The following is a 20,536-nucleotide window of genomic DNA, read 5'->3' as shown; positions in this document are numbered from 1 at the left end:
TCCCAAGGATAGTTCCGTGAAATGTAGACAGTCATGGATAAAAAAATCGATACAACAAAAAATAATTAATATCGAGTAATGAAATATCGGGAACGCATTTGTCTATGTGACACATTTAAGTGATTAACATTGCAAGATAAATCATTACAGATGTGAAATTCTGGGACATTAATAACTCGTCAAACCGCCAGAATGTTGAATACAAGAATGAAAACGTGCATGCTGTGTGTTGTGCAGGTGCCAGATATCAGTTTGTGCGATGGAGTTCCATGTCTATTGCACCTGGTTGGCCAATCCAGGGACGATTTATGTCTTTTTGTGAACGGCACTGGAGTTGTTATTCTATGCTACCCCTTATATTATCGATTGGAGACAGATCTGGTGACTTCCAGCTAAGGCAACATGTCGACACTCTGTAGCGCACGTTCGGCTACAACAGTGGTAAATGGACGATGTTTATCCTACTGGAAAGCAATCCCTGAAACGCTGTTCATGAGTGTCAGCACTACAGGCCAAATCAGGGGGCGTGGGGTAACCACGAGAGGCCTCCTGCTGTGATACGAGATCTCACACCAGACCATAACTCCAGGAGTAGGTCCAGTCCGTCTAGCACATAGACAGGCTGGTTGCATCACCTCAACTGGCGTCCTTGTAAACGACAAACCGCCGTAAGTGGCACCGAGGAAGAACCAGCTTTCAACAGAAAACGCTACAAGCCTACACGCTGCCCTCCAATGAGGTATCGTTTGACAAGACTGAAGTCGCAACAGACGGTGGTTTGGGGCCAGTGGAATGCACCCTAGAGGGATTCTGACTGAGCCGTAGTAAAGGTAGCATTGAAAAGAGTGCCGCAGTGCGTAGCGTGAAGCAGTTGCCCTACGTTTTCTGGCGGTGGCGCCTTCGTCGCAATTGAAGGCTTCGGTGTCACCCTCTAGCGGGAAAGGGGAAAAGTGAGCTTTTCGCATGGATTTAAGGTGTGGCTGTATGGGCTTTCGTGGACTCTCTCCACCTCCACACCCTCCATCTCCTTCATCAGGGCAATTTCCAGCGCCTCCCCCTCCCGGATCACGAACTTCGCCGTGACATCTACCCTTCCTTCCAACTATAACTATAACCTGGCCTTGTTACCCCCACCCCCTCCCCAGAGCCCCCTTTTTCCTCTCCCCTCCTTCTCCCAAAGCAGATTTTCCTCTTCACCCCCCCCCCCCCTGAGATCCTGCACCCCATACTTGCCTCTTTCCTTCCCACATCCCTCCCTATCTGGCCCTCTTCAGCGCGCCCCCCTCCCATCTCCCCCCTCTCTTCCCCTCCCTCGCTCCTTTCTTCCTGTCTCCCTCATCTCCTTGCGCCTGGCAGATCCTCCGGTTTGATCATCGTCAGTGTGCCACGTCAGTGTTGTGTTTAGTGCTGTTTCTCCTGTGCGTCAAGAGTTGCGATTTTAATTGTGTACTGCCTTGAGGCTTGCCGTCAGTGTTTGTTATGTGCTACGCCATCCGTCGACACTTTTTATGCTCCAGTCATACTGTGCCTTGTGTTCTTTTAATTGTCGCAGTGTGTGGCTTTTTGTGTGCGCTACTTTTAGACAGTTTTTGATCTCCATTTTACAGTCGCCCCTTTTTTTGTCACTTGTTTTCCTTGATTTTCCCCCTTTTTTATATCTTTCACCATATTCTCTCCTTTGTATATTTTTCACTATCTTCTATTGATTGTTCTCTGTCTTTCGGCTGAAGAGCAGCGCATATGCTGCTGCCAGCCCGCCCCGATGGGGAATTGAATACAATAAAGAAAAAAAAAGCTCTCGTGGAGAGTTGGCAGTCGGGGCATCAGGATGCGACTTCACTGTGGGTGCTAGAGGGACAGCACGCGGCATCTGCGTAAGCGATGCGAGCAGCGGCTACTTGGTATGGGGCGTTAACTGCTCGTCGCGAAAGGAATCTTCTTGAGCGTGGGTCCGCGAGGGGCCTAATTTGCAGTTCGGCCGTATACTGTCGACCGGTGAGGAGGTTCTGAAAGTCGGCGCGCCTTCCTGCGTCGGTTGAAATGGCTGGTAGCGGGCGGCTCAGCAGAGGATTTGGAGGTGCTGCGTTGGTTCAGTCCCGGGAGTCTTAACGCACCAGAAGTTGAGTATTTATTGTTAACAGATTTTATGAAGTTTAATTGAATTCAGTTTATTTATTCTTGTTAATTATACCAGCCGTATATTTGGGGGTTTCCCGCCATTCATTCTCTTCAGCCCACCCGCGAAAAGGTGGTAATATTAGAAAGGATGGTCGGTTTGTCCCCTTTGAGTACGAAAGGGGAGGAGACAGAGTAAATCTTTGGTTCGGATTACTTCTTCCCCCCCCCCCCCCCCCCCAGCTTATCTATGGGTTTATTTGACTGTTAGCTTCTGTCATGCCTGTGAAAGTCTAAGGCACCAATGACTGTACTGTTTAAAATGCAAGGCACTGAGACCTGATCCATTCTCTCGCCTGCCATAACTACTATTACTAGACTCACGTGTAATAGGTACTCTACGAGAGAAAGAAGAAAAATTCCTTTTGCCTCGCGGTAGGAACTAGTCAGTTGTATAACGAATTCCTACTCTTCTGGAAGCTAACTTACGTAAATTTGTGTTTATGTATATTTTGCTATAATCAAGCTAGGTTCTTAATGTACGCCGTAGTGGAGTTTTTATATTGTTTCTAGTCAGCAAAAAAACTGTTGTGTGTTTTTACAATTCAATACCTTTTAAGGCTTTTACTCAATGTGCTTACGTGTTTTATACAATTAATTCGTTATTAGTGTGTTTTCTTGCCATGCAAAAGTTTGTCATTTCATTGTGGGTAGAAATTGTTGCTTTGAAAGGAGAATGTTGTAAAAGTTGCAAGTCCTACCTTGAGAGCGTGTGTGTTTGCCGTAAGTTAACTGGCAGAAATTTGTAAAATTTCTTTTTATATATTTTGGAAATGTTAATGTTATTAACTGTGAGTGTCCCCCCCCCCCCCCCCCCGCCTGCATGACTCATGCGTTTTGGTTTTTCTATTTTTAGGACTTTTGTAAACAGGATTGTCTTTATATGTTGCACGCAAGTTAGACCGTGCGTCATTTAATGAGCCTGAGTGAGGCTTTTGTGGGCGGCCATAGCTACGGCTGTTGTAACCAAGCTTGAAATATTATACAGCGTCACGTTGTATACTTTAAATTGCTTGCCTGTATTTGCCTTTTACTGGCGTGAAATTTTTAATAAAAATTTAGTAATTTAAAAGTCCTTTCCTACCGTAAATTGCGACTTATTTGTTAAATGACTGTTGTTTTTCTTTAAATATCGTAAATTTTGCACCAATTTTGAATAAAGAGTGTTACCGAAAAATGTGTGTAATTTCACCAGTTATTCCTTGACACCTACTTACACTTTACATTTTGTGTATTAATTGTGATTAATAACCTTTGGTGAACCAGTAGTAATTTTACGGTTCACTGGCTCCGTGCTATCCTTAAGTAACCCGTTTGTAACAATTCGTTGCGGCACTGTGGTGCCAACTGCTGCTCAAATTGCTCCTACAGACGCAGTAGGATGCGCCAGAGCCGTACGCCAAACTTCATGGTCGTCCGTCTTGTTGGCGCATCGTAGCCGTCCGTAGCCTGGTCTTCTTGCGACCGTACATTTTCGTGGTCACCAGCGCCAAAAATCATGTGCACTGGCTACATTCCTACCCAGTCTGTCTGCAGTATCGCAGAAGGAACGTCCAACTTCTCGTACCCTATTGCACGACCTCGTACAGGTTCAGTGAGTTGTTGATAATGGCTACTTTGTCGCCTTAAAGGAATTCTTGACTAACATCAATTCACCAAATTCAATCTCAAGCGTAACTGACGCTCACGAGCATTACAACGTGTATTTAAAGCATTCACATCTACATCTACATGAATACTCTGCAAATAACATTTAAGTGCCTGGCAGAGGTTCCATCGAACCACCTTCACAATTCTCTATTGTTCCAATCTCGTATACCGCGCGGAAAGAATAAACACCTATATCTTACGGTACGAGCTCTGATTTCGCTTATTTTACCTTTGCGATCATTCCTCCCTATGTAAGTCGGTGTCAACAAAATATTTTCGCAGTCGGAGGAGAAAGTTGGTGATTGGAATTTCGTGAGAAGATTCCGTCGCAACGAAAAACGTATTTCTTTTAATGATATCCAGCCCGAATCCTGTATCGTTTCTGTGACACTCTCTCCCAGATTTCACGATAATACAAAACGTGCTGCCTTTTTTTGAACCTTTTCGATGTACTCAGTCAGTCCTATCTGGTAAGGATCCCACACCACGCAACAGTACTCGAAAAGAGGATGGACAAGCGTAGTGTAGGCAGTCTCCTAATAGATCTCTTACATTTTCAAAGTGTTCTGCCAATGAAGCGCAGCCTTTGGTTAGCCTTCCCCACAACATTTTCTATGTGTTCCTTCCAATTTAAATTGTTCGTAATTGTAATACCTAGGCAATTAGTAGAATTTACGGCTTTTAGATTAGACTGATTTATCGTGAAACCGAAGTTTAACGTGTTCCTTTTAGCACTCATGTGGATGACCTCACACTTTTCGTTATTTAAGGTCAACTGCCACTTTTCGCACCATTCCGACATTTCTTCTAAATCGTTTTGCAGTTTGTTTTGATCTTCTGATGAGTTTATTAGTCGATAAACGACAGCGTCATCTGCAAACAACCGAAGACAGCTGCTCAAATAGTCTCCCAAATCGTTTGTATAGATAAGGAACAGCAAAGGGGCTATAACACTACCTTGGGGAACGCCAGAAATCACTTCTGTTTTAGTCGATGAGCAAACCTGAATTCCATCCGCGAGCTCTGATTTCCCTTATTTTATCTTTGCGATCGTTCCTCCCTATGGAAGTCGGTGTCAACAAAATATTTTCGAATTCGGAGGAGAAAGTTGGTGATTGGATTTTCGTGAGAAGATTCCGTCGCAACGAAAAACGCCTTTCTTTGAATGATGTCCAGCTAACATCCTGTATCATTTAAAACACATCGTCTCTCAGATATAGAAACACGACTACCAACTTTCGTCTATGTCCCACAACTCCTTCTTGATGCTGTGATTTTCTTCCGTCAGTGTATAAGTACTTCACAATAAATTAAACCATTTATCAGTAACCACCTTCCCTGACATAGTTACTTTATTCTGAAGTATCTCTCCAATTTCCTACTTTCCTGTGCATCTTTGTGCAGAAAGTTTCAGAATATCACTTACTGATTTGTAGCGTGGGCAGGCACGTGAAAACTGCGTAGAGTCATGTGTTATCGTCTTACTATCCACCACTCGCCATAAAATGTGCTGTTCATATTTACCTCGAAATACACATGTCACTATTGAGTCTAGTGGCTGTCTTTGCACCAGTTAAACCTCTTAGACTATCAAACAGATAATCATCAACACATAAAACCTCTTACATTATTGAAGTGCATGTTCTTGGGAATGATCATTGAAGATCATGAGATGTGGTAAGCTTAGAAGTCTTAATTTGTAATATAATGGTATTATAAATGTCCTCGAGTGAGTCTTTGAACTGCTGCATTGAAGTAATGGAAAGGTTGACACAAATAACTCTCCCTGGTATTACTCTTACTTGTCATTGTGCAAACGCACAACTGACTGTGTAGCACTCATTTTCTAGGGCACTAAATCCTCCCAGCGGTTAACCACAGACATTTCACATGGCACCTTCGTGCAGTGTGCAAGAGCAGCTCATGCTAACTTCCTTCGTCTTAGCTGAGACTGTCGTATCGAAATTTTCCTTCTTGTCTACCTTTCCGGACAGGTATAATGTCCGTCATTACTATATGTAACATTAGTGAATTTAGACGATATATTTTATTTAATTTATTTATTTAAATGTCAAGTTCCGTAGGACAAATTGAGGAGCAAATCTCCAAGGTCATGGAACGTGTCAGTACATGAACTTACAACATAAAAAGTAATAACAGATAAAAATAAATGTTCATGAACCAGAAAGAAAATCAGTCCATAAGTTTAAGCAAACGCTATCAGCAATACAATGAGAATCATCTTAATTTTTCTAGGAACTCCTCGACACAATAGAAGGAGTGACCCATGAGGAAACTCCTCAGTTTCAATTTGAAAGCACGTGGATTACTGCTAAGATTTTTGGATTCGAGTGGCAACTTATTGAAAATGGATGCAGCAGTATACTGCACACCTTTTTGCACAAGAGTTATGGAAGTCCGATCCAAATGGAGGTTTGATTTCTGACGAGTATTAACCGAGTGAAAGCTGATTATTGTTGGAAATAAACTAATTTGGTAACAAGAAACGACAATAAGGAATATACATATTGAGAGACCAGTGTCAAAATACGTCGACTCGTGAAAATAGGTCGACAAGAGGTTCGTGAACTCACACCACTTATTGCCCAAACCGCCCGTTTCTGAGCAAAAATATCCTTCTAGAATGGGAAGAGTTACCCTAAAACATAACACCATACGACATAAGTGAATGAAAATAAGCAAAGTAGACTATTTTACATGTCGAAATATCACTCACTTTCGATACCGTTAGAATAGTGAAAATGACAAGATTAAGTCTTTGAACAAGATCCTGAACGTGGGCTTTCCACGACAGCTTACTATCTATCTGAACACCTAGGAATTTGAACTGTTCAGTTTCACTAACCATATGCCCGTTCTGTGATATTAAAACGTCATGTTTGGTTGAATTTTGTGTTAGGAACTGTAAAAACTGAGTCTTACTGTGATTTAACGTTAGTTTATTTTCTACAAGCCATGAACTGAGGTCATGTACTGCTCTACTTGAAATCGAGTCAATGTTGCACACAACAGCCTTTACTACCAAGCTAGTGTCATCAGCAAACAGAAATATTTTAGAGTTACCCATAATACTAGAGGGCATATCCATTTATATAAATAAGGAACAGGAGCGGCCCCAACACTGATCCCTGGGGCACCCCCCACTTGACAGTACCCCACTCAGATCCCACATCACAGCCGTTATCAACATTGTGAATAATGACCTTTTGCTGCCTATTGCTAAAGTAAGAGGTGAACCAATTGTGTGCTACTCCCCTTATTCCGTAATGGTCCAGCTTCTGGAGCAATATTGTGTGATCAACACAGTCAAATGCCTTTGTTAAATTAAAAAATACTCCAAGCGTTCGAAACTTTTTGTTTAGCCCATCCAGTACCTCACAGAGAAAAGAGAACATAACTTTTCAGTTGTCAAACGACTTCTAAAGCCGAACTGTACATTTGATAGCAAATCGTGTGATATAAAATGATCAATTAACCTTACATACACAGCCTGTTCGATAACTTTTGCAACCACTGATGGCGTAGAAATAGGTCTAAAATTATCTGCATTATCCTTTTCTCCCTTTTTATAAAGCGGCTTTACTACTGAGTACTTTAATCGCTCAGGAAACTGACTATTCCTAAAGGAAAAATTACAAATATGGCTAAATACAGGGCTAGCATGTACTTTAATATTCTACTAGACACTCCATCTTAACCATAAGAGTCCTTAGTCTTCAGTGACTTGATTATTGTCTCAATCTCCCTCTTGTCTGTATCACAGAGGAGTATTTCAGACGTCAATCACGGAAAGGCATTTGCTAAGAAATTTATATGATTTCCTGTAGATCCTAAATTTTTATTTAATTCACCAGCAGTGCTCAGAAAATGGTTGTTAAATACTGTACATATATCAGGTTTACCAGTAACAGAAATATTATTACTGCAAACTGACTTTATATCGTCAACCTTGTGCTGCTGACCAGACACTTCCTTCACAACTGACCACATGGCTTTAATTTTATCCTGTGAATTAGCTATTCTATTTGCATACCACATACTTTTTGCCTTGCTAATAACATTTTTAAGCACCTTACAATACTGTCTGTAATGGGCTACTGTAGCTTGATTGTGACTACTTCTAAGATTTTGATATAATTCCCGCTTTGTTCTACATGATATCCTTATCCCACTAGTCAGCCAGCTGGGCTGTCCATTACTGCTAGTACCCCCGTTTAGAATGTTCTAATGGAAAGCAACTCTCAAAGAGCATGATAAATGTGTTATGGAAAGCATTGTATTTATCATCTATATTATCGGCACTATAAACATCTTGCCACTCTTGTTCCTTGACAAGTTTTGAGAAACTCTCTATTGCTGTTGGATCAACTTTCCTACGTAGTTTGTAATTAGATACGACATTGGTTTGAGTACAAAAACCTTTTAGGGTTACAATTTGTGCATCATGGTCTGAAAGGCCATTCACCCTTTTACTAATAGAATGCCCATCTAGTAATGAAGAATGAATAAAAATATTGTCTATGACTGTGCTACTGTTCCCCTGCACCATAGTTGGAAAAATCACAGTTTGCATCAGATCATATGAATTTAGGAAATCTACCAACATCCTTTTTCTTGCACAATCATGTGCAAGATTAATATTGAAGTCAGCACATAGAACTACTTTCTATTACTTCCTACAAAGTGAATCAAGAACCCTCTCTAACTTAAGCAAAAATGCTCTGAAGTCGGAGTTACAGGACCTATAAACAACAGCAATTAGAAGTTTAGTTTCACTAAATTCAACTAATGCTGCACAACTTTCAAATATCTGTTCAGTGCAGTGTCGTGATACGTCTATGGACTCAAATGAAATACTGTTTTTTACGTACAGAGACACTCCCCCACCTCGCAAGGAACTCCTTGAGAAAGAGCCAGCTAATCTGTAGCTTGGTAAAGGAAGCCTCTGAATTATCAAATTATTTAAGTGGTGCTCTGATATACCAGTAATTTCAGAGTTAACATCTATTAGCAGTTCACTAACTTTATCCCTAATACCTCTTATATTTTGATGAAATATGCTAATTCCTTCTCTACTTGGAAACATTACATCCTCTGGAGGTGAGCCCTTAGCTAGAGGCACTTCCTTTAAGCAGGCATACCTATCAGCAGTTCACTTATTTCGCACAGCACATTTTCGAGTCCTTCTGTCTCCTGGAAAGAGGAAGATAAATGTAAACTGCAACGAAAACCTTATTTGAAAAGTAAATTTCGAGCGTAAAAGAAACTCAGGAAAACCTCAAAAGATAGAGAAAAAATAAAAAAATTCACAACAACAATTTAACGTCGTCTGAAACGAACGAATTCATGCAAACAAACGTGTACCTCCTGCAAAAAAGTCTGCGCTTCGTAAGCTTCGATATATTAATGTTTGTCTCCCTGGATGAAGGAGAAGTGAGGAGTCTTGCAAGTTGGCTGGTGGGTTCACGTGGGGGGGAGGGGCTCAAACAGCGAGGTCAGTCGTCTCATCGGGTAAGGGAAGGATGGGGAAGGAAATCGGCTGTACCCTTTGAAAGGAACCATCCCATTATTTTTCTGAAGCCATTTAGGAAAATCACGGAAAAGCTAAATCAGGATGGCCGGACACAAGTTTGAACCGTCGTCGTCCCGAATGCGAGGCCATTGCGGTAACTACTAAGCCATCTCGCTCTGTCTATGTGGATGATCGGTGTTGTTATACTTAAATAACAAAACAATAGCAGGCCATTGACGCTCCACGAAAGGTCTGCAGTTTCTCAGGGCTCAGTCTGATTTCTGAAAAAGATAATCGGTGTTTCATTTTAAAGTTTGCAATGTCGAGGGAACACGCACTGCGACGACTACAGCCGTCATGAAATACATGAAATGTATTTGCAGTTGCGAATATAGACTATCATAAGCCGTGTAATGGAATGACAACATTGAAAATCTGTGCTGGACTGGGACTCAAACCCGGATTTTCTGTTTATCGATAGCGGTCGTTTTGACATTTAGCTATCAGTGTACGACTCACAATCTGACCTAAACTTTCACATGTCGTCAACAATGTGTCTACATCCTGTACTCGTACATCCGCTATGTTTATTCTCGTATGGGGGATACATTTTATTGCAAAGTCTCTCGCCCAGTATAGTATTTATCCGCCGGAATATACACGATTTACATCTACATCGATACTCCAAAATCCACCTGACGGTGTGTGGCGGAGGGAACCATGAGTACCTCTATCGGTTCTCCCTTCTATTCTAATCTCGTATTGTTCGTGGAAAGAAAGATTGCCGGTATGCCTCTGTGTGGGCTCTAATATCTCTGATTTTATCCTCATGGTCTCTTGCGAGATATACGTAGGAGGGAGCAATATATTGCTTGACTCTTCGGTGAAGGTATGTTCTCGAAACTTCAACAAAAGCCCGTACCGAGGTACTGAGCGTCTCTCTCCTGCAGTGTCTTCCACTGGAATTTATCTGTCATCTCCGTAACGCTTTCGCGATAACTAAATAATCCTGTAACGAAGTACTCTGCTCTCCGTTGGATCTTCTCTATCTCTTCTATCAACCCTATCTGGTACGGATCCCACACTACTGAGCAGTATTCAAGCAGTAGGCGAACAAGCATACTGTAACCTACTTTCTTTGTTTTCGGATTGCATTTCCTTAGGATTCTTCCAATGAATCTCAGTCTGGCATCTGCTTCACCGTCGATTAACTTTATATGATCATTCCATTTTAAATCACACCTAATGCGTACTCACAGATAATTTATGGGATTAACTGTTTCCAGTTGCTGACCTGGTATATTGTAGCTAAATGATAAGGGATCTTTCTTTCTATGTATTCGCAGCACGTTACACTTGTGTAAATTGAGATTCCATTGGCATTCCCTGTACCATGCGTAAATTCGTTGCAGATCCTCTTGCATTTCAGTACAATTTTCCAATATTACAACCTCTCGATATACCACAGCATCATCCGCAAAAGGCCTCAGTTAACTTCCGATGTTATCCACAAGGTCATTTATATATATTGTGAATAGCAACGGTCCTACGACACTCCCCTGCGGCACACCTGAAATCACTCTTGCTTCGGAAGACTTCTCCCCATTGAGAATGACATGCTGCGTTCTGTTATCTAGGAACTCTTCAATCCAATCATACAATTGGTCTGATAGTCCATATGCTCTTACTTTGTTCATTAAACGACTGTGGAGAACTGTATCAAACGCCTTGGGGAAGTCAAGAAACATGGTATCTACCTCTGAACACGTGTCTATTGCCCTCTGAGTCTCGTGGACGAATACCGACAGTTGGGTTTCACACGATCGTCTTTTTCGAAACCTATGCTGATTCCTACGGTGTAAATTTCTAGTCTCCAGAAAAGTCATTATACTCGAACATAATACGTGTTCCAAAATTCTACAACTGATAGACGTTAGAGATATAGGTCTACATTTCTGCACATCTGTTCAACGTCCCTTCTTGAAAACGATATTGCAGTACTTGCGTTATCCGGAATTACATGCATTCATGTTCGAAGGAACTTTCCATCGTAATTCGGAATAACAAAGGCACAACAGTATCGTATTTATCCGCCTACAGCGAGCAAGCGACTTTCAAGTAAAATGTGTTCCCTGTACGTAAATATACATAATGGATGTACTAGTACAGGAAATACACACTTGGTTGACGTATTTTGGAAGTTTGCGCCTGGCCGTTAGTCGTGCACTGATAGCCGAATGGTAAGGCGACTGGCTCGCGTTAAGCGAGAAATGTGATGTTCATGTTCCGATAAGCAAATGCTTAAACGTGAAAAAAATTGGTTATTTGCTGTTCAAGAGAAAGAGGCAATAAAGCATTGGTCCACCTCTGGCCCTTAAGCAAGCATTATTGGGCTTGACATTGAGTAATGGAGTTCTTGGATGTCCTTCTGAGAGATATCGTGCCAAATTCTGCCAAACTGGCGGTGAAGGTCCCTTTCTCAATGCTCAGTTGGGGAGGGATCGGAAGATCTCGGTGGCCAAGTTGGGATTTGGTAACAGTGAGGACAAGCAGTAGAAACTCTCGCCGTATGCGGGCGGACACTGCCTTGCTGAAATGTAAGCCCAGGAAGGCTTGCCACGAAAGACAAGAAAACAGGGCGTAAAATGCCCTCGAGCTGCCACTGTGCTGTAAGGGCGCCACGGATGACAACCGGAGGAGTGCATTTGTGAAGCTCTTTCTCTTGAATAAATCATCCAGTTTTTCTGAAAATATAATCATTTGTTTGGCTGAATATCTACATCACATATGCTGATTTTTGTCCCATTCGGTTAATTGCTTTGTGACGAGTCTTTCTTTTTTTGTCTTAGAGTGCATTTTGTAGGCCTTGTGACTTTTCCTATAAATTTAGCCTGTAGTGTTTTCCGATATTATAGAAAAAGATTAAAACCTTCTCAAAGTTTTGGGGCCCCTTTTCTTTCGGCATTATTTCTGATGATAATCAGGCCAGTACCAAAACAATCGATACAACAGTCATACAATTCTGAGCTTTAACCCCGCCGCATTTTTATGCCTGTACGTTTAGGCTAATTGCAAAAACTACTTTAGTGATTTTTATACTGTTTTCATTATTAGATAGAGTGTTATTTGTCGATAAGATTTGTGCATATAATGAATGTGTAATATCTGTATTGTTATCCGTTCCATATTTAATTGGGATTTGGAGTGTCGTCTCGTGACAGTGGTGGGGGTTACCATCTGGTCAGCTGAAAAGCAGTGAACAGCCGCTGCAGCTCCAGAAAGTAGCAAACCTTGCCCAAAATGTATTATAAATTTATGTCCTACAACCACTTTTTTCTGTTAGTGTGTGAAAGCTACCTTGGAACTACTGTAGGGGTTTGATACGGTTTTCACTAATAGACTGATTCATGTGAAAGGTTTGTGCATTTTACTACACATTACAGAGAAGTCGTCCGGCTGCAGATATTTATTGCGAGCCGTGGGTCACTTGGGCGGGTCGCTAATTTTGACAAACTGTAGCCACTATTTCATATGAAGATTTTCTGTGCTTCTTCCTACATTCTGTGATTTTTCTTAGCGGTAACACATTTCTGTAAGCAGAGCTATAACTTCTATAATAAACACACGCGTTTTATTGTATCGTGCTTCCAGAGTGAATTTTCATTGAGCAGCACAGAGTGCGCTAATAAAATAGTTCAAATGGCTCTGAGCACTATGGGACTTAACATCTTAGGTCATCAGTCCCCTAGAACTTGGGACTACTTAAACCTAACTAACCTAAGGACATCACACACATCCATGCCGAGGCAGGATTCGAACCTGCGACCGTAGCAGTCCCACGGTTCCGGACTGCAGTGTCTAGAACCTAACGGCACCGCGGCCGGCAGTGCGCTAATATGAAACTTTCTGATAGACTAAAACTATGTACCAGACTGGACTTTGAAACTGTGATCTTCGTTTTTCGTGTGCATACGCTACAGTGACTGAGCTACCCAAGAACAATTCAGAGCCGCCCTCACAGCTTTACTTCTTCAGAGCCCCCGCCTACCATCCAAACTTCACAGAAGTTAGATAAACAATACTGGCGGTAATGGATCTGTGAGGTTGGATTCTGAGTCATGTGAGCACTTGCTGGAGAAAACTTCGAGTCCCGGCCCAGCACATAGGTTCTTTTCTATCAGCTAGCTTCATATCACATCTCTTATTGAAAGGGGTATAACATTCATTGGTACCAAATTAGAGATTTGTTATTATGCCTCCAATAGTATCAAATATTTAATCATTATCATAGGTAAATTGTTAAAATGCTCTGTTGTGTGGTGTTCAAAATGTAGTCACCGCAAATGTACTATGAAATTAAGTGGGTATGTAACGTCATATATTTAAGAAATTGAATCATTGACGATCATTTGCAAAGGCAGAAAATGAGAAAAAATTAACAGTTATTCCAAGTAAAACTGCCAGGATTTGCACATGTCATGCTGAGAAAAAAAAGAAAAAGACTTTGATACGCGACGAGTTAAAAATGATAGTCGATATCGTGATAATTTAATTGTTAAAATTCAACTGTAAAAAATACAATGTAGTTAAATATTTCTGTGTAGTCTATCTACATCTACATATATACTCCGCTAGCCACCAATCGGTGTGTGGCGGAGGGCACAATTCGTGCCAAAGTCATATTCCACCCTTCTGTTTCGCTCGCGGAACGTCCAAGGGAAAAGCGACTGTCTGAGCGCCTCAATAGGAGCTCTTGTGTCCCTTATCTTTGAATGGTGATCGTTACGCGATTTGAAAGTTGGTGGTAATAATATATGGTCTACATCCTCGGTAAAGATCGGATTTCGGTATTTAGTGAGCAGCCCCTTCCGTTTAGTGCGTCGTCTACCTGCAAGTGTGTCCCACTTCAAACCTTCTATGAGATTTGTAAGGCTCTCGCAATGGCTAAATGTACCAGTCACGAATCTTGCTGCTCTTCTTTGGACCTTCTCAATCTCTTGAATTAGACCCAACTAGTAAGGGTCCCAGACAGACGAACAATACTCCAAGACTGGACGACTTAACGTATTGTAAGCTATTTCCTTTGTTGAAGCACTGAATCGCTTCAGGATTCTACCGATAAACCGCAATCTAGAGTTCGCCTTAACCGTTACGTGTGTAATCTGATCATTCCATTTGCGATCATTTCGAATAGTCACACCCAGATACTTGACGGAAGTTACAGCTTCCAAAGACTGGGCATTTATTTTGTACTCGTATATTAATGGGGATTTTCGCCTTGTTATACGCAGTGGGTTACACTTGCTAATATTGAGAGATAACTGCCATTCATTACACACGCATTTATTTTCTGCAAATCCTCGTTGATTTGTCCACAATTTTTGTGTGATACTACTTTCCCGTAGCATCATCCACAAATCAATAGAAACTAGCCGGTATTGTAATTTTCCACCGCTTATCGAATGTATACCAAACTCAGTTCCATATTCAAATCGAGAAACAGATTACGGAATCCCTGTTAAGATGAAATACGTATTTGCATATTCTCGTCTAAAAATTGATATAATTTTAAATATTTCGAAATTTTTTCCACTCGCTTCTGTTTATTTAATTTTTTCCCATTGCGTTATTACAGAGCAATGGATGAAAATGCTTTTCTCATTAAAGAACCAAGCGAATATGGCCAGTATCTGATCTGGTCTGACTTGTTCAAACATCATTTTCTACATTTTATGCCGTCGTGTAGGGCAGATGAGACACATTTTTGTTGCCGATAATGAATGTCTATTGTTGGCTCATTAGTCATACGGTAAGCTACAGATATAAAGGTGCAAGGAGAAGCCCGTAGTTGATTGCAGCGCTATTTTTCTGGCCCTTGATACTATTTTTATCAAGGCCTTGTATTCGGTGGTAGCCCTCACTCTCATTATGGTTGTCCACTGCAGCGCCCCGTAACCGGATGCATGTACTGGTGGAGGAATCAAATAAACGCTTTACGACATTGCATCATAAACGGCTACGGCTGAGATTTTAACCTTTGCACAGTGCACCCTATGTTCGTTGTATCTGGTAACTTACTACAGTGCGACTGACACGTGCCTTTAACGAACCGAATACATCTTGTGGAACCGTCGCAGCACACGTTACCACGAAGTCAAAACTGTTTTCCACTTCATCGAAATTCCATCAAGGCTCTCTCACTTGCTTTGTAATAGTTGGAACAGGAAGCGTGGACAGGGGTGTATTTGGTACACACAGTGTGTCATTCGCCTACATCAGAAAATAGCTTCTGTCAACAACGAGCGCGTTCTGTGAAACTGCCTACCATGTCAGTTATTCGTGCAACTTCAACCGATGTGGAGAGGAACCAGTACCGAGTTTCACTTGGGAATTAATCCATATCCAGATCGCTTAATTGGGAAAGCGTGACTGAATAATGTTCTATTTTGGCGCCATAGGTGAAGTAGGAATTTAAGCGTCCTCTCGTTTCATTCATTAAAAAAAATTTAAATTAGTAGAATACTACAACAATGATCACAGTCATCAGAACTTTCCTTCGTAATATGAGTGAGGTTCATAATAAAAATACGTAAATAAACAGTTAGCGGACCCATAACGAACTGAGGAAGTGTCAGAAATATGGTAAGTTAACAAACAGTACTGAAAAATGTTGACAGGGCAATTTTCATTCTTGGTCTGCGCCACAAATAACTCACTGAGTGTGGGATCGAAGCTTCGAATTTTACAGGGAGTGGGCTAAGGGTACGCCGAAGACCATTAGGGGCAATAATTGTGCATTACAACCAAGACATCTACGTCGATAGCAACATTCATACTGTATGAATTGTAATGTCGATTTTTACTTTTGAATTATAATGATAAGGAGGCTAAGCCGCTAACAAAGTGTGCTAACAAATCCTGTTCGTGGAATTTTTATGGACTGCCACCAAAATTATAGCGTCCCGACACGGGCGGCTGTTTCCTTCGTCTCTAGTTTATAGCCGGTCCTGATACTGTTTTAAATGCTACGGATGAAAAGGTTGACTCATTCACAAGCAGAGTCGGTGCAGGACATTTGCATAATGATTTAGTGTAAATCAAAATGGGTAGGAAGTATTATATTACTAAAATTTCTGATATTTCTCAACGTAACATCTCACGTGTATTACAGTAAGTTGTGATTCGGTTCACTGAATGAAATGTCATGAGCATAATTCACGTAATGATTTAATCTTTGAGAAACACAGGAAAAAGGTCAATAAACAATTTTAATAACAATGTAGTTTCTGGTTACAACATTATTACATTACACACCGACTACAATTTATAATATTTTGGATCACTGTAAAAAAAAAATGACATGTACTTGGAACCAAGACGTAATTTGCCAAATAATTTAGTTTTTCGATAAGAGTAAGAATGAATCAGTTACATAATTTCAAAAAAAAAAAGTGTAATTTCCGCTTTTTTTCATTGTAATGGCTTGCACAGACTATAATAAGTAGTGTTTTGGATCTATGCAAGAAATACCATGCAACTGAAACCTGAGTATCTTTTACTTAATGTTTAAGACTTTTTTTACATAAAAAAGTACGGTTTTCGTTGTTGTAGTGACTCACGCAGCCTATAATAAGCAGTGTTTTGTATAGCTGTCGAAAATGTTATGTAACCGAAAACTAAACACTTAATACTTAATTCTGCAGTCCTCGAGTGATTGAAGGGAGAAGAGTCAATTATTTTCAAAATAATAAATTTTATGATTATTTGCACGGCAATTTCTTATGTCGACTGTAATTAATAGTGATGTGGATCACTGAATGAAATGTTAAGCACCTGATACAGGAATAGAATTTATGTAAAGATTTGTTTTTTGGGAAACACTAATCAAAACCATAGAAAAATATTAGCAACAATGTAGTTTCTGATTTTTCACGTTGTAATGTGACGTATGGACTGTACTTGATAGTGTTATGGATCACAGTAAGGCATAAGAAGATAAACAAAAATTTTAAAAAAAGAACATGCACCTGGAATCTGGACACAATTTATATAATAGTTTACTCTTTGTGGAACAGTAAGATAAAATAAACGAAAAATCTGCAGTTTCTGATTTTTCTCATTGCAGTGTCCGGCGCAGATTACAATTAGTAGAGATTTCGATATCTGTAAAAAATGACATGCACCGGAAACCTAAGCGCTATATATGTAATGCTGTAGTTTTTCAGTGATAGTAAGAGGACACTAGCGAATTATTTTCAAAATAACAAAATTTCTGGTTATTCGCACCGTAATGCCTTACGTCGAGTGCAAGTAACAGTGATTCTTGACACCGAACGAAATGTTGTGCACTTGGAACAGGGACATCATTTATGTAACGACCTAGTTTTTGGCAAACAGTAATAAAAACCCAACGAATAATTTTAATAACACTGTAGTTCCCGATTTTTCGCGTTGTACCGACTACTGCCGGGAGTCTTATGGGTTACTGAAAAACAAAAATTAAAAAAGCTAAAGCTTTGCTTGTGAAACGGGCGTAATTTACGTAGTGGTTTATTTTTTGGGGAACATTGAAAGGAAATAAATGAAAAATTAAATTTTTCGATTTTTCTCATTGCAGTGCCTCGCGCGCCAATTGCCTTAGTGGTATTCTGTATCACTTCAGGAAAGGTCAAGTACACGACCGTGAGGAGCAAAACGGCCGGAGCGCGCTGCGAGCGGGCAGTCTTACTCTTGGTGTCAGGGGGCAGCGGCGGCTGTTGGTCGTCGGCGTCGGCGTCGGCGGCGGAGCCGGTCCCGGTGCCGGCGGCGGCGCCGCAGCCCCCGTTGGCGGCGGCGGCCTTGAGCGCCTCGCCGACGCGCAGCTGCACGGCGGCTGGCAGCGGCAGCGGCTCTAGCGACACCGGCGTCCTCATGGCGGCGGCGGGCGGCACTGCCGCTGCCACAGCCTCCGCGCCCGGAGCCCGGCCCTCCCCGCGCCGATCGTTAGCCCCCACGTGCGAAGTGAGCGCTCGGCGCGGGCACGTGAGCGGTGACGTCACGCCCTACCCTGGCCACTCCGCGCATTGTTGATCCCCGGCCCGGCGGGCGGCCCGCGCCGGTCGATGGTCAGATGGGCGCAGGTCGCGGCCGCGAGAGGGGGGTGTCCGCCCCACTCCCGCTCCTGGCCGACTGCGGTTCCGCCTCGGAGACAATTGGACCGCGTTTGCTCCTGTGCGTCTCTGCAATCATCCACATAATCTCGCAGACCTTGCAAATTTCGGATGAGATGATTCCGCTGAGGTAGAAAGTGTTCCTTCATTTTGAATCAAAATTTAAATCCGTTCGCGATAATTACGAGAGGTCGTTACTTTTTAGATAAGGCCCGAGAAACAGAAAATACTGTACGTTATTGTACGCTTGACACACTTTCAAAACATGTTACATTGACCCCCCCCCCCCCCCCCCCAACGGATAGCAGTGAGTCTTAATGCAAGCGCTTCCGGGAAGGGGAATCGAGTTAACTACGAAGGGTCGCAGTGCCGGCCTGCCTGGATGTGGTTTTTAGGCGGTTTCTCACATTCCACTAGGTGTATACCAGACTGGTTCCCGAAAATAGATTCGTACAGTGGCACACAGAAATTACTCTACATGTAGGATTTCGCACACTGTTGCTGTCGTGGCCTGAGAGGGGAGGTGGGGGTTGGTAGGTGAATGGGAGACCTTATCTATTTGGTCTCCTTCAACACTTACTCAGCGTCCGATTCGTACGTTTACCAAAGCAGTCGTACTATATTTCTAATGCCCTGCACTGTGCTGGTGTGAAGCTTGGACTGTACACATCTACAGACCTGTTGGGGTAGCGATGGAGCAGTTTATGACCTTCCGTAACAAAAATCTTCGTTAACGCGTTGGTACTTTTGCACGTATCAGTTTCTTAATTTCCCAGTCTTGTTTCATAGAATACAGAAGAATAAAATAAAGTGTCTCGATCCTCGCAATGGATTCTAGAAAAATATAAAGTAAGTTTAACACAGTGCACTTTTCCGTTTCTTGACACTGCGGATGAGCCTGCGTCCTAACCCACAACGAAAAAAATTCCAGTCAGATAAAGGCTCTTGTTCACAGACTCACCATAACTGCAGAAGCCAAGCTTCTGAAGTCCACAGGTAGGACCAATAAATTGGCGTGAGCCGAGTACGTCAAGATGTAAAAGTAAACACCCTCCGCTAAGAAAATACAAGAAAACACAGATTTCCAAAACATAGGTGGAAATGATGCAAATAAACATCACTCTCTTCATTTACACAGCTCTGTACCTTACAGATCTAACAGATATACTGACAATGACGAATCCACACTTGTCATATATAACGGTTAAATTTTGATTTTCTGAATATTCTCAGTTTGTTGTTGACATATCTCTTAAGACAATTCCATGAAACATGTATTTCGGACAGTCCACAAACGCTGCATGTCTCTGAACTGGAATTCCTGGGAAGTTATACTAAAGTTATGTACTAGCAGTTTAAGACAACATGGTCACATGACCTTCATTCCTTACATAATCCACACTCACAATCAAATTCCGCACATCAAGACGCTTCATTTGAACCCAAACTCAATAAGATATAGTCAATGTTGTATGAATTCATGTAAAAGATATGCAAATAACAGGTAATAGCACCGTGGTTGAAATACTCGAGGCTGGCGTACACACATACTTTTCAGACACGATGGTCACAGCAGCTGTTACTTCGGGAGAAAAACCGCACAATGGGACGCCAGTCCCTTCAGTGGACGACCCAGTCTATGTCGGCCGGTGGCTGCCCGTGGTGCAGACATCGTTCACCTGAGGGAAAGGAGGAATGGCCCCGTGTTTGGCTTAAAAGCAAATTCCGCTACCTTGTGTGGGAGCAGCCACCCTATGCATTCCTTACACATAGCATGCAGTTTCAGAGATTTTCACAGGGAGACAGCAAACGCCAAACGCCTACACTACAGATTTCCGGATTGGTCGCCTTAAACGAAACGTCATTCTCCCGTTTTAGAAGAGCAATGCTGATTGGCAGACGATATTTCTGACGCCTTGAGCTGAAGGAGTAATGGAAGAGACCAAAAGATTCACGTCTGGTGTGGAGAGGCACCGTTCCGTTGTCGCTCTTGGAGTGAGGAACAAGTCTCTCCTCAGTACTTCACTGG

The 20,536-nt window shown here is 41.9% G+C and overlaps 1 protein-coding gene across 2 annotated transcripts in view; it reads right to left on the bottom strand.

Annotated features, from left to right (window-relative positions):
• Positions 1–18,347, bottom strand: part of LOC126354163 (putative inorganic phosphate cotransporter) — a 195,266-nt gene extending 176,919 nt beyond the window's left edge. Inside the window, exon 1 of one of the 2 annotated variants that reach the window (XM_050003584.1) lies at positions 18,087–18,347. In XM_050003584.1, the coding sequence (XP_049859541.1) occupies positions 18,087–18,270 (184 nt within the window). In that variant the 5' untranslated portion in view covers positions 18,271–18,347. The remainder of the gene's footprint in view (positions 1–18,086) is intronic. The other variant, XM_050003585.1, reaches the window with a different exon arrangement.
• Between the last annotated feature and the right edge of the window lie 2,189 nt (positions 18,348–20,536).

The sequence above is a fragment of the Schistocerca gregaria genome, chromosome 3, assembly GCF_023897955.1.
Source record: "Schistocerca gregaria isolate iqSchGreg1 chromosome 3, iqSchGreg1.2, whole genome shotgun sequence".
Lineage (NCBI taxonomy): Eukaryota > Metazoa > Arthropoda > Insecta > Orthoptera > Acrididae > Schistocerca > Schistocerca gregaria.
Note: the sequence above shows the minus strand (reverse complement) of the source record. Positions and strands in the feature narration are given on the sequence as shown.